This window comes from Apodemus sylvaticus, chromosome 7, assembly GCF_947179515.1.
Source record: "Apodemus sylvaticus chromosome 7, mApoSyl1.1, whole genome shotgun sequence".
Classification (NCBI taxonomy): domain Eukaryota; kingdom Metazoa; phylum Chordata; class Mammalia; order Rodentia; family Muridae; genus Apodemus; species Apodemus sylvaticus.
Genome location: NC_067478.1, coordinates 77852110 through 77864668, shown reverse-complemented (window position 1 = coordinate 77864668; position 12559 = coordinate 77852110). Strand labels below are relative to the sequence as shown.

General features: G+C 42.0%; 1 protein-coding gene across 1 annotated transcript in view; it reads right to left on the bottom strand.

The window, feature by feature from the left end:
* Positions 1-12088, bottom strand: part of Pou2af2 (POU class 2 homeobox associating factor 2) — a 40672-nt gene extending 28584 nt beyond the window's left edge. Inside the window, exons 1-2 of the mRNA XM_052189480.1 lie at positions 12006-12088; positions 1536-1645 (exon numbers count right to left, since the gene is read on the bottom strand). Coding sequence (XP_052045440.1) covers positions 1536-1645; positions 12006-12015 — 120 coding nt within the window. The 5' untranslated portion in view covers positions 12016-12088. The remainder of the gene's footprint in view (positions 1-1535; positions 1646-12005) is intronic.
* Between the last annotated feature and the right edge of the window lie 471 nt (positions 12089-12559).

Genomic DNA, 12559 nt, shown 5'->3' with positions numbered 1-12559 from the left:
ACGCACCTCTTTTCTACCTAACTGCACGTTTCCCTGGGACTTTTTAGAACTCAGACTTTAAAATTCCGTTGTTCTCTTGTCTAAAGTTGTGACTGAGTGTCCCTGCCATTTGCACATTGCAGTTGTTCATTTTGAGTAGATTCAGAAACACCCCCAACCCCACTCTCTCTGATTTCCCTCTCAGTCTGGTGAGGATATTTATAACACACTCTCCAGATGCTTCCGAGCAGGCACTCAGAGAAATACTGAATCGGGATCAGGCAAGGAGCCCAGCTGTTCAGATTTCTCTGTGTAAGCTAAGCTCTGATTGTCGGAGTGGAAGGGAAGAAGCTGTTTGAAGGGATGGGCAACAGGATGTGCATTCGAAGGTGGCCTTGGCTGCAGAAGTTGATTCTGAAGCTGATCACTTATGTTAGGAGTTTGCCATTGGAGCTGTGTTGAAAGTGGTGACCAACATGTCAGCAGGTATTCCGGAGGAAGTACTTCCTGTGTGCCCAGCACTAGATGCTATATGTGGCTGCTCTATGTATTCCTGGTCACCTACATGGCCAGCACTCAGGCTATTATAGTAATAGAATACGTAACATTTGCTTTTCGTGTTAGCTCTAGTCACTTTTTGAGACACGAGCATAACTTATTAGGCAGCAAGCAGAGCTACAAGTACAGATGTGACTGACAGACATCGACGACACTCGCTCCAAACCTATTGGGATTTATCGTGAATTACATCTATCAGATGGAGAATATAAGGTTTATGAGAGGGCAGACACATCCTGTTTCTACTGTCACCAACTGAAGTAGTCAGCAATTAGATCACAGAGCTCTGGATTAGTTGCCAATCACTAATGCACATGCCTTGAGGGGATGAACAGTAAGACATTTTTATGTTATGGAGAACCATGAAGATCACTTTGGGTGCCTCATTTCTTGTTGGATCCAGGGGGCGGGGGGGGGGGGGGGGGTTTACATACACAGATGGTCCCCAGCAGGTCAAAGTTCCCTCTCTATGAGTGTTCTTTCCATCACACCAGGTACCTTAGTAAGGAGGAGGGCTAGCATTGCATGACATGAGGGAGTAAACACATTCTATTTCCAGGGTCATATGATCAATAGCAGATGAATAGAGATATACATACTATTTCAAAAGTGAAACAACCAACCAACCAACCAAACAAACAAAGAAACAACCATTGGATAATGGGACAAGCAAGACAATGAATGGGGAGAGTGTAGAGAATAAAAATTCAAGTAACAACCTTGATGCTAGTAGACAAGTCCCCAGAGACTGTCATGTGGGTGTTCTCAATAGGGAAAGATTGTCCATCCTGGGAAGAAATTTAAAACAAAACAAAACAAAACAAAACAAAACAAAACCCAAAGCATTTTTGACATATGTCCTAGGTAAAGTCTTTTGAGAAAAGTCAGAGGCAGGGAGTGTGAGGTAGTGGTGTGTAGGTAAAGGAAGAGAGAGTTTGCTTTAGCAGAGGCTTCAACCTCAGGGCTTCAAATGGAATTGATTAATCAAATGGACTTACGTTGAATCTGGAGTTACTTGTCTGCCTGGACCGCTTTTCCGCCAGGAGATCTTTGACTGTGTGCTTCACTCTCACGCCCTGGTACACGCGCTTGCTGTAATCTCCTGGGACTTAAGCAAATGGAAAAGTCACAATCAGGCATAGATGGAGTCACCAGGCCAAAGGCCGAAGAGCACGGTCCTGGTCCTGTTTTCTCATTAGAACGAGAGGGATTTTGAATTTGATGTGGATTTGAAGGAGTCCTAGTTCCTGTTGCTTGATGAAAATCCATCCAAACTCCATGGAGATGGAAGAGACGCTCCTATCTCTCACACAGTAGCTCTTCAAAGTGACCCCTCTGGTTTTTACCTCTGCTTTGTCAAGAATCACTCCAAGAAGATTTACAATTGACTGGTCACAAGATCAAGGATCGGATGAACTCAGAATAATACCTCTGACTGCTCAGGAAGAAGCTAAACATGGATGGTCCAGGTTACTGTGAGACTGTATTCTGACTCTGGCATATCAGTATGGGACATGTGGCATAGGGCCAAATGGGTTGTTTGAAGAAAGTCAGGTGTTCTGTTTACTTCACTAAATGCATTTTGTCTTTGAAAAAATTGGTGATTGGGCATGAGGAATGACTGCTAAAATCCAGGTCAATGTAGGTTGGGTTGATGGATTTGTTAAACTACTTGCTATAAAAGTGTGTGACCTGAGTTTGGACAGCCAACACTATACAAGAAGCCAGGTACAGAGGCATGTGTCTGTGATCCCAGCAATAAGGAAACAGGCACAGGAAAATCCTCTGGGCTTCCTGGTCTAGCTGTGACAGTGAGCTCCAAGATCAGTGCGAGACTCTGCTTTAAAAAATAGCATGGAGAATGATGGAGGGAGATATCCCATGATGACCTCTGCCCTCCACCCACACATGCATGCACCCCCCCCCAACTTAAACACACACTCAAAAGAAAACCAGACCAAGGATAAAGAAGAATTATTGGTTTAGTTAACATAGTTTTGGGTGCTTATTATATGCAGTTGTTGAAAATACTATAGGGCTAGTTTATTTGCATGCACTATTTAATGTGATCCATTTTGCAAATGAATGAACTGAGCTAAGTTATCTGCCAAAGTCTTAACTAATAGCAATAAAGATGCAATTTAGACTCAGGTCAGTTTGTAGCCGAACAGCCAGGGAAAACGTTTCACCAAGAAGAAATAACAGATAGATGGATTTATAGAGAAACATCTTCCCAAGGGTCTGAAATTGGTCAGCATTATCTTAAGCAGTTGTGAGCTCCGTGAATCAAGCTGGTCAAGTAATTACTAGAGATCTTCTGCTTGGACCACCCTGGTGGTGTTCAAGTGCTGAATTAGTGGTTGAAATAGACGGAGTTTAAAATATTTTTTAAGCTTGAAATTGCTGTGGTAGGTTGGATGGCTGTGATCCACTTTAACTGAAGTGCTGCTGGCTTACAAGCAAATACAGCTGGGACAGATTAAGCGTCTCTGCATATGACAGAACATACCCATGTATACATATCTGAGGCACAGCCAAACTAATCTGCTTGAATTTGTAAACAGTCTAGGGTGTATCTGACATATAAATCAATTTGTGAATTTGTGTTACACACACAAAGAATGGAGAGAGAATGAGAGAGAGAGAGAGGGAGAGAGAGGGAGAGAGAGGGAGAGAGAGGGAGAGAGAGAGGGAGAAAGAGAGGGAGAGAGAGAGGGAGAGGGAGGGAAAGAATATGATCATAGGCAAGGCAATGGGTAGAGGGGTTGCTGGTTGAGCATCAGGAGTTGCACAGTCACATATCAGTCACTGGTGTGGAAAAATGAAAATCTTCAGCTCCATTTTCTTTGTGTGTAAATTGATTGTAATTTCTTCTTAGCTGTTTTCAGGGATTTATAAGGAAAATTAACCAGTACATCTGAAAATATTTTGAAGCTACATTCAACATGGTTTCAACAAAGTAAGATTATTTCAGTGGTCCTTTTTGGCCTAATTTTGATAAGATTTGGCCTACATATTTTTTATTAACAAGGAATAAAATACTTCTTTTTAATCATTATTTAGTATAAAGCATAAGATTTGATCTAGAATAGGTTGTGTCTAAATATATATTTGTTTATTTTTTGGAAAAGCCTTAGGCTATATTTATTAATTAGTTATTTATCCAAGATTTTCTGTGTGTCAGTAGAAGCTGAGAGAGCATATTATCTAGTGGAGAGGAAAATACATTAAAATAATTATAGAGGAAATGTGTCAGGTACAACAATAGAAGTCTTTCTAGAATATTTAGAGAAGCTCAGGCTGTATCATTTCCTTGTAGGGATGTGGGGGAGGTTGGGGGGAGGTGGAGCTGGGAAAGGCAGGATGAGATCTGAGTGTGGGCATAAAGAAGGAGGTCAGGGGAGAGTGATGCAAGATGGAACATTCCAGGTGTGGAAAGCAGGGTAGGCAAAGGTCTGCGAGCAAGACCTGAATGAGGTCTGAGAGAGGAAGTGGCCACATGGGCAAATGAATAGCATTCAACCATGATGGTTTTGGTGCACGGAAGGAACTAGGATTTCATCCTGTCAGCAATGAGCCATTGAAGGCTATCCAGCAAGGGCAGGTATGCTTCAGTTTGCATTTTAGATAGACTCTTCAGGGAACAGCATAGAGGGTGGATTTGACAATCACAAAGCCACAGGGAGATCAGTTTGGAGAACCCTATAGTGATTGAGACAAAAGGTCATTGGGCAGGTAGGATGCCAGGAGCAGATGTGAAAACTAGACGTAAAGAGGGTTTGGAATGGAAGATCGAAGAGAAATTTCCACGTTTCCACCATTGCTCTGGGACGTAAGTTTTAGAGCCCTCACGATACTGATGACAAACCAGGAAAGAGGAAGTAACCCCCAGAGGGAACATTTGACAGGGTCACATGATGAGACTCATAGGTGATCATGATCTGCATCTGGCATACTGGAATAAACAGGTTAGGATACTCTAAATGGTTGAAACAATTATATTGAAAACCCTATGATCCTGGTGTGTGTGTGTGTGTGTGTGTGTGTGTGTGTGTGTAATTATTGGCATATAGTCATAATACATACTAATAGCTTTCATAAAGATTTTTTTAGTGTAGATTGAGTTTATTAAGGGCATGGGGAGAGCAGTTAAGAAGGTAGTAGAGGCAGAGAAAGGCAAAGAGAGAGAGAGAAGAAGAAGAAGAAGAAGAAGAGGAGGAGGAGGAGGAGGAGCAGGAGGAGGAGGAGGAGAGGCAGAGGAGAAGAGAGAAGAGAGAAGGAGGAGAGGAAGAGAGGAGGAGAGGAGGCCAGCAGGCCAGCCATGAGCATGTGGAGAGAGGGGGGAAGGGAAGAGCGAGAGCAAGAGAGAGCAAGAGGATAAAGATGTCTATGTATTATGCACTTTGGCCTCCTCCCCTCACTCCCTCCCATTCTTTTCTCCCCTCACCTTGCTATTCCCTTTCCTTCAGTCTTGTTGCTATTTCCACGTCATATATAAGAATGAATTCATGTACCTACATAAAATCTAGGGCCCATAAATGAGGGAAATATACAACATCTATCTTTCTGAGTTCAACTTGCTTTTCTTAATGCAATGATCCACATTTGTATGCATTTTGCAGCAAACAACATAATTTAATTTTTTCATGTCGGAATAAAGTTCTAGTGTGTATCACTATATCCAGATGCACAGGCCTGGACTAGAAGATTAATGATAGAAGTCAGGATTGCATTCACAGTTGGAGATGTTTCAGGGCCACAAGAGAGAACTTTATGAAAAAGACAGGGAAGAACAGTGGGAGAAGCACCAGTAAAAAAATGAGGGACTGAAGACATCAAGACCTTAGGGACAGACATTTCAAGAAAGAAAGATGTAGTATCTACTGTCTGATGTAGTAGATTGACGAGGACAGAAGAACATCCCTGACTTTCATTTTAGTGGTTGGTATAAACCTTAGCAAAGAGATTCTGGAAATGTGGGGTATCCAGAAGTCACATGTTGTTAAGAGAGGGAAGGAGGCGAGGGGGAGGGGAAATTGTTCTTGAAGTTTGAAGGTAAGGAGTGGGAGAGGGCGGATGGTCATCACAGAGAAGTTCAGCATGGAGCGGAGGCTGCTTGGCTTTCCCTATCTCTGTACGCATTCAGGGGCAGCAAAGAATCAAGGATATGTGAGTAAGAAGTGTTTAGAGTGGAGTCAAGTGTTTTGAAAGAGGTAGAACGTGCTAGAAGTCAGACTTGAAGAAATGAATTAGGATAAAAGCACATGTTAGTCCTCTGAGTGGAGAATGAAGAGAGGTGGTGTTGGGACAGGGTGGTGAAGATGGTCGCACTATGGAAGAAGAGTGACCCCTAAGGGGAGCTTAATAGGGATCCTGATGATTGGAACAAAGGAGTCAGAGCTGGGTAGAGAAGTCAAGTTGAAAATATACATCTTGTGATGTCATTCTCACCATGCAAGTCCTAGAGCTTCATTCAGCATCAGCAACTAGGAGCCTGTCGGGGATGCAGATTCCCAGGCCCTGCTCTAGAGTCAGAAACACTAGGGATGTGGCCCAGCTCTCTAGGTGATTCTGGTTTCCTCAGAAGTGGCAGAATCTTGACTACACATACGTGGAAGGTCTGTATGGTGTTCTTGTGCATGGTGGGATGTGTATATGTTGGAAAGGCAGCTCTAAGCTTGGCAGTCACGTTGGACAACGGGAGGGCACTGTGGCTCACGGAAGGCACAGGCTCAAACATGCTTGGGAAGGAAGAGAGGTCCAGGCTGGATCCCCATGTGTTTGCAGACAGTCTTGACCTTGCTTTTCTCTAAAGGACTTTTAAATTGATTATTCGAATCTGAATTAACAATTTCTGTTTTATGGGCATGCCAAAAAAAAAAATCCTATGGCAAACCAGCCTTTTGTAAATAGTTTAAAATATAACCACATGGTAATTAACAGATGAATAGAGTTCACAAGACAAGATCAAAACTTTTCAAATTTTGTTTTCAATCAGGTATGTGTACTTATTGGCCTTGACTTAGTAGAAGTATGGAGTTATATGCCACAGGGGATATTAAACAAGTTTCAGACACACAGCAGAATCCCATTTCAGTGAGCCCAGTGAGACATTTCCATGTGTGAGGAGACAGAAGCAGAGTGCTCTTTGGATGTCTAATCAAAGGTTTGCGGGAGGACATGAGGCTGAGTGTGTACACAGAAGAATGTTCACAGGTTAGGAGGACAAAGACCTTGTGCCCTGCACACATGTGTAGGCAAAAGTGAAGAGACAGGAAGGAGCCATGCTTATGTGGAAGGATAACGCACTGGGATAGGTTTACTTTGTAATTAATTAATAGTTAATGAATTAAATGGCTTGTTTGTATAGTGAATGTGTGTGTGGATGTATGTACGTAATCCAGAGGGAATGTCTGCTCTACTCTCTCATTCCCTTATTCTTTTGAGTCAGGGCCTCTCCTTGAACCTGGAGTTCACCAGCAGCTGGCAAGATACAGCAATCCTCTTGTCTCTGCCTGCTTTTTATGTGGGTGCTGGGGATTCAAACTCAGGATTCCCATCTTGCATAGCAAAGACTCTTAGTTATTACATTTAAATGAATCTGTACTTAGATGAATTTTAAACAGTGACCCTGGGGCTCTGACCTGAGCTTTAGACTTCAATAGCCGTCTCTGGATGCATCTCCTGCAGATATCTCAACTTGGTCAAGTCCAAATAGAAACTGTGTTCTCCCTCCTATTTGCCAGAAAGCTTCCCTATCTTAGCTGATGGCGACACCGTCCTCACAGACCTTCACTTACAAAGCTCTACAGCCTCCCTTAACTCTGCTTTCTCTGGCACTCTGCAAACTCTACTTTAGCTATGCTTGACAATCCTACCCACGGAATCCATCTTGGCTCTTCATCTCCAGAGGAAATACAGTCCTCTCGTGGTGATTATTCGAGGAGCCTGCTAATGCAGTGGTTCTCAACCTTTTGGGGTTGGAAGGACTCATTTACAGAGGTCACTTAAGACCATTGAAAACTATAGATTATGATTCATAACAGCAACAAAATTATAGTTAAGAAGTAGCAATGAAAATAAATAGTCAGGGGTCACCACACCATGAGGAACTGTGTTCAAGGGTGGCAGCATTAGGAAACTTGAGAACCAGTGCTCTAATGGCTTTCCTGCTTCCAGCTTTCATCCCCGCCCTGGTCTATCCTCAGAGCAGTCAGGGCTGTGGCGTGGTGCAGGGTGCGGGTGGGGTGGTCCTTTAAAAAAAAGTCCAGTTGCATCACTGTGTGCTGAGAGCCCTACGGCACTTCCTCATTTCCCTGCCTCAGATGGCCCTCTTCCCAGGGTCCTCTGATCTCATTTCCTAAGACTCTCCCTCCCTGTGCTCGAGCATAGCGCTGAAATGGACCACGAGTACTGTTACCTGAGGATATTGCTACCTCTGAGCTGGAAAGTTAGTTCCTTTGTCCTTTACCCTTTACCCTGTGACCGACTGCCCTGTCTTCCTCTGTCCTTTGCCCCGTGACCGACTACCTTATCTTCCTCAGAGTCCAGGTGTAAGGCCATCTCAACGAACACATATTAAATGTTGCACCCTCCCCTTAAGACATTCCAGATTCTTCTTCTGTACTTTTATTTCTGTTTAGGATTCCCCATTTTACAAAGGTCCCATACACTTTCCGATTTAGAAGCTTATTGTGTATTTTCTGCTCCTTGCAGAAAGAAAAGCCCCCGAGGGTAAAGACCTCACTAGTGCACCCTGGTGCCTGCGACTGGTGCACACTGGGCTTCTAGGTGAATAAATCTCTGTTAAAAATTCTTTTCATTGATACGGTTAATACTAATGAAAGTGCTGAAATGATCAAATCAATCTCTATAAGAATTTATATTACTGGTTTGGTGAGATGGTTCAGTGAATGAAGTTGCTTACCACCAACCCTGACAACCCAATCTCCAGGTCTCTTATGGTAGGGCAGACATGACTCCTATAAGTTATCCTCTGGCCTTCACATGAATGCAGCACTGCGTCATGCCCCCTCAACCCCTCCCATTCATGCCCATGCTTAGATGTGATCAAAAATACATAAAATATAGAATGTCATGTATTGTTTAGTGATGGTAATTTGCTGTGTAATGAGTTGTTAGGCAATTTCATCCTCGTGCAAACATCATAGGGTACACTTAGATTAGGGTGGCTCTGATGTCACAAGGTGACATAAGACTATTGAACAACTGTCCTTTATGCATTTGGAAATGACTGAAACATTGTGCTCTGCACACTTGATAAACAGAGATAAAAGGAGCCACTGAAATACAGAACAGAATTATGACCATTGTTGTAGTTGTGGAAGATTTGAAAAAAAATATTTGAAGGATTAATCTAAGAGTGGGTTCTAGAACAGGTTAAGGATAAAAATACAGAGGGGTGGGAGGTATCCGGAAGCAGCAGGAATGACAAAGGACAGATTTAAGAGGCCTTTCAAAGTGACATGCACACACGCACATGTGCACTTGTGCACATGCATATATGTACACACAAACACACACAACAGATAGCAAACTATGAAGATTTGGGTAGGGAAAGAATATTTTGAATATGTTGACTCTGAGGTTGTGGGGATATAATCAAATAAAAGTGAATGTGTCCTGTAGCTAAAACAAGAATTTAGATCTGGGTTGGCACTGTGTATCTTTAACACTATTATAATTAGAGACATGAAAATAATGATCTCCATAGATGGATTTGCAATAAGAGGAGAGAGGGTTTTTAGTCACTGGTGCTTAGAGCAAGAGAGGTCCACAGAAGGACGTCTGTGGGAAATATCTAGAAGCACAGAACAGTAGTGTTGGATCAGGATGAAAGCACCAGGGAGGCGAAAGAAAGAGGGAACCTAGATAAGAAAAGATAATCAGCAACTTCAAGTGCTTGGTATCTAGTAGGTGCTCAATAAATAGTTATTATATGTATGTATGTATGTATGCATGTATGTGTATATATAGTCCTACAAGTTGTGAGATATTTAGATCTCTCTCATCTATCTATATGGATGGTATAGATAGATATAAATATAGTTGTAGCACTTTAGAGAAGTTGGAGGAGATGAACTTGAGAAAAGCCATCGGGATTGCCAAGGTTCTTAGAGTTTGGGTAAGAGTCATTTCCCGGGACACAGAGGCGAAGCCCTCGGTTTTGAGTGTCTTGGGAGTAAGCATGGTAAGGAAGTGAGAGTAGCCAGAAAAATGAGCTTTGCAGCCTCAGCACGGAAACCTGATCATCTGTGTTGACAACAGAATACACAAGTGCATTAACATTTCAGCAACTCAATGGCGCTTAGCATACATTCTTTCAGTCCCACCTGGGATAGCTTTATTTCTTTGGAAGAGTCTCTATTTCTTGTTTTGGACAGAGTGATATTCAGGGTTCATAAATGTTCCTGGTGTTTCCACTCCTACTCATTCCCACCCGCTCTGTGTGCTGTGTCTATATAAAGAATCTACACCTGCATCAGCACAGAGAGCCGGGAGAGTTTTTATTCAAATGCTCTAGATACAAACTTACATTCAGATCAGTTGTTGGGAAAACAAAGATGAGTGCTTCTAAAGAGAGAGCACGAACTAATTCAACAGTGGGGATTAAACCTTTAGCCTTTAGAATTGGGAAAGAAGTTGGCACTTGCAGGGTTGTAACTATGTATCTGTACCCAAATGTTTCTGTGACAGTGTCCCCTAGTCCCCTTTTCTTTGGAGGATTTGACCCACAGTCGACTTAATGGTGCTATTGTTTACATTTGTTTTTGAAAATTATCATTTCCATCAAAACAAACTCAAATATTTCAAGATTAATTTAATACTTATAATATTGGTGACCTTCCCCCAAAGCATTTTTAGTTATGTTAAGTATACATATGATATTTGAAACATATCCTTATTTTAGTACTTTAATGACATTTTGAGATGTATTTTCTTGCTTTCGAAATCTCTGGAGAGGCTGAGGAGGTGTTGGTGACATGACGTAGGGAAATGAAACGATCTGGTGAGAGAGACAACAGACCAGACCTCGCCTGCAGCTTCAGCAAAGAAGTTCCATTCTGAGTTCTGTAACCCGACAACAGCACACTGAAGTCAGTGGGCACAGCTCTCCTCACAACACTATATAGTTCTCCAGTCACTCAGAACAGTCAAAGTAAGAACACTGAATGGGTGGGTTACTGATGGATAGCCTGTGTGCTTGTGTGAGAGACAGGCACTGTCCCAGACAGTGCAGCAATAATACAGTGTGCTTGGTCATTGTCTGGATTAACTGTCCCTCTGTTGTACCTTTTCCTCATCCCACCCCTTGGCTCTGTCTTCTTCACTGAGGGGAAGGCAGATGCTCTCTCAGAAACACTGGTGGTGCTTGCTGCACCTCTATTAGAAACTTACTGTGTGTGACTCTGCTTCCACTCTGGGAAGAGGAGGCATTAGCTTTATTGGCAGGAGATCACCAGAGGTGAAAAGTCTCCAGGGTCATCAAGTCCAGAAAGGTTCACATTACTAATCAGAAAACGATGCCAAAGGCTCATGACATCATCAGCTTAAAGTAAAAAATGGGACATTTAAAACAGGAACAGTCAAATTACTGGACATGTTAGGATTGTGTGGAAGTCATTGCATCACACCATAGTGACCCACAAACTCTATCATCTCCTGTCACTTGCCTATTAGCTCTTCCAGAGGGAGCCCTGAGTGCTCCTGCTAGCTAAGGCGGCCATGTTGTAGCAGGTAGGTGCCTGAGAGCTCCACCCCAATTCTTAGGTTTTGGGATCAGATTTGAAAGAGATACATCACTTAAAATGCATAAAGTTATTGTTCAATGTACTTTATAAGGAATTTTAAAAGTATTCTTCTGTTGTTTATTAACACTTAATATGCTAACATTGACATCTCAACTTTGTTCTAGTTCAGATGGACTCTATTCTACACCAACACATACTAGTTCAGTATGAACAAACTTTGAATTCATGAAATGACTCTCAAGCCTGTTTCTTATCACATTGGCAGAACAGTCATCATTAACCCAACGAGTTTAAAGTCAGATGCCAAAAGAAGTTTCAAGCTCTGTACACATATGGATTTTTTCTGTCCTTTCTTTATAATTGAGGGCTTCCAAGACAGTGCTACATTTAACACACAGTTCCACTATTCTGGAAAAGGTTGTGTTAATATTCAGGTCATCGCTTCATAAGAATCATTTGAATAGGTTTTTTTTGCTTCAGAAAGAATATCCACTTAAAGCCAATGCAGCAAAATCAAATTTACAAGCGACACACGGTGACTGGAGTTATAAGAACATCACCAACAGTTGGATTCAGCCTTTGTCCTCATAGCCAGGTAGTGCTATTGCATTTTTACGTTTGATGACACTAAGATTATAGTGGGAACTAAAAATTAGGGTTTCTGAAGATGGTTTTTAATTGTAATAATCAACTCACCGCTGTCCATCCTGGTTGGTGCCACAGTGCCAGGCCTCTGAGAAATGTCCTTAGCGAGGGGTCTTGATCTCTTGGATAGCTCAGCCTGGTCCTGGTAGGAAGCCTTCTGCACACTGAGTGATGCTTCTGAAGTCACTTGCTTCAGATTTGATTAAATGCAAATCCGCTGGTGTATGTTTCTCTCCAATTTGCATCCCCGATGCAGATTATATATGAAGGTACTTTTCCCCCTCTCTAAGGATTTTTATTCAGTAACGAGTTTCCATTAGGACACAACTCTCTTAAATGTTTGTTATGGAAACAAGGTGGCTATTATTTGCTTCATGAATAGCAGTGGTGTTTTCTCATCTCTTAAATTAGGGTTTGGCTTTAAAAAAGTAGCATATTATATGAAAAATTCCATATGGTTCAGTTGCTACTGTATTTGTATTACTTATACTGTATTACTTAGATTTTTAAAAGCTGGACACTTTTCAAACATAGTTAAACTTTGGGAAGTTATTTTCATTTGCAAATTGAAGTAAAATCTCATACCATTAAATACATGCAGATCA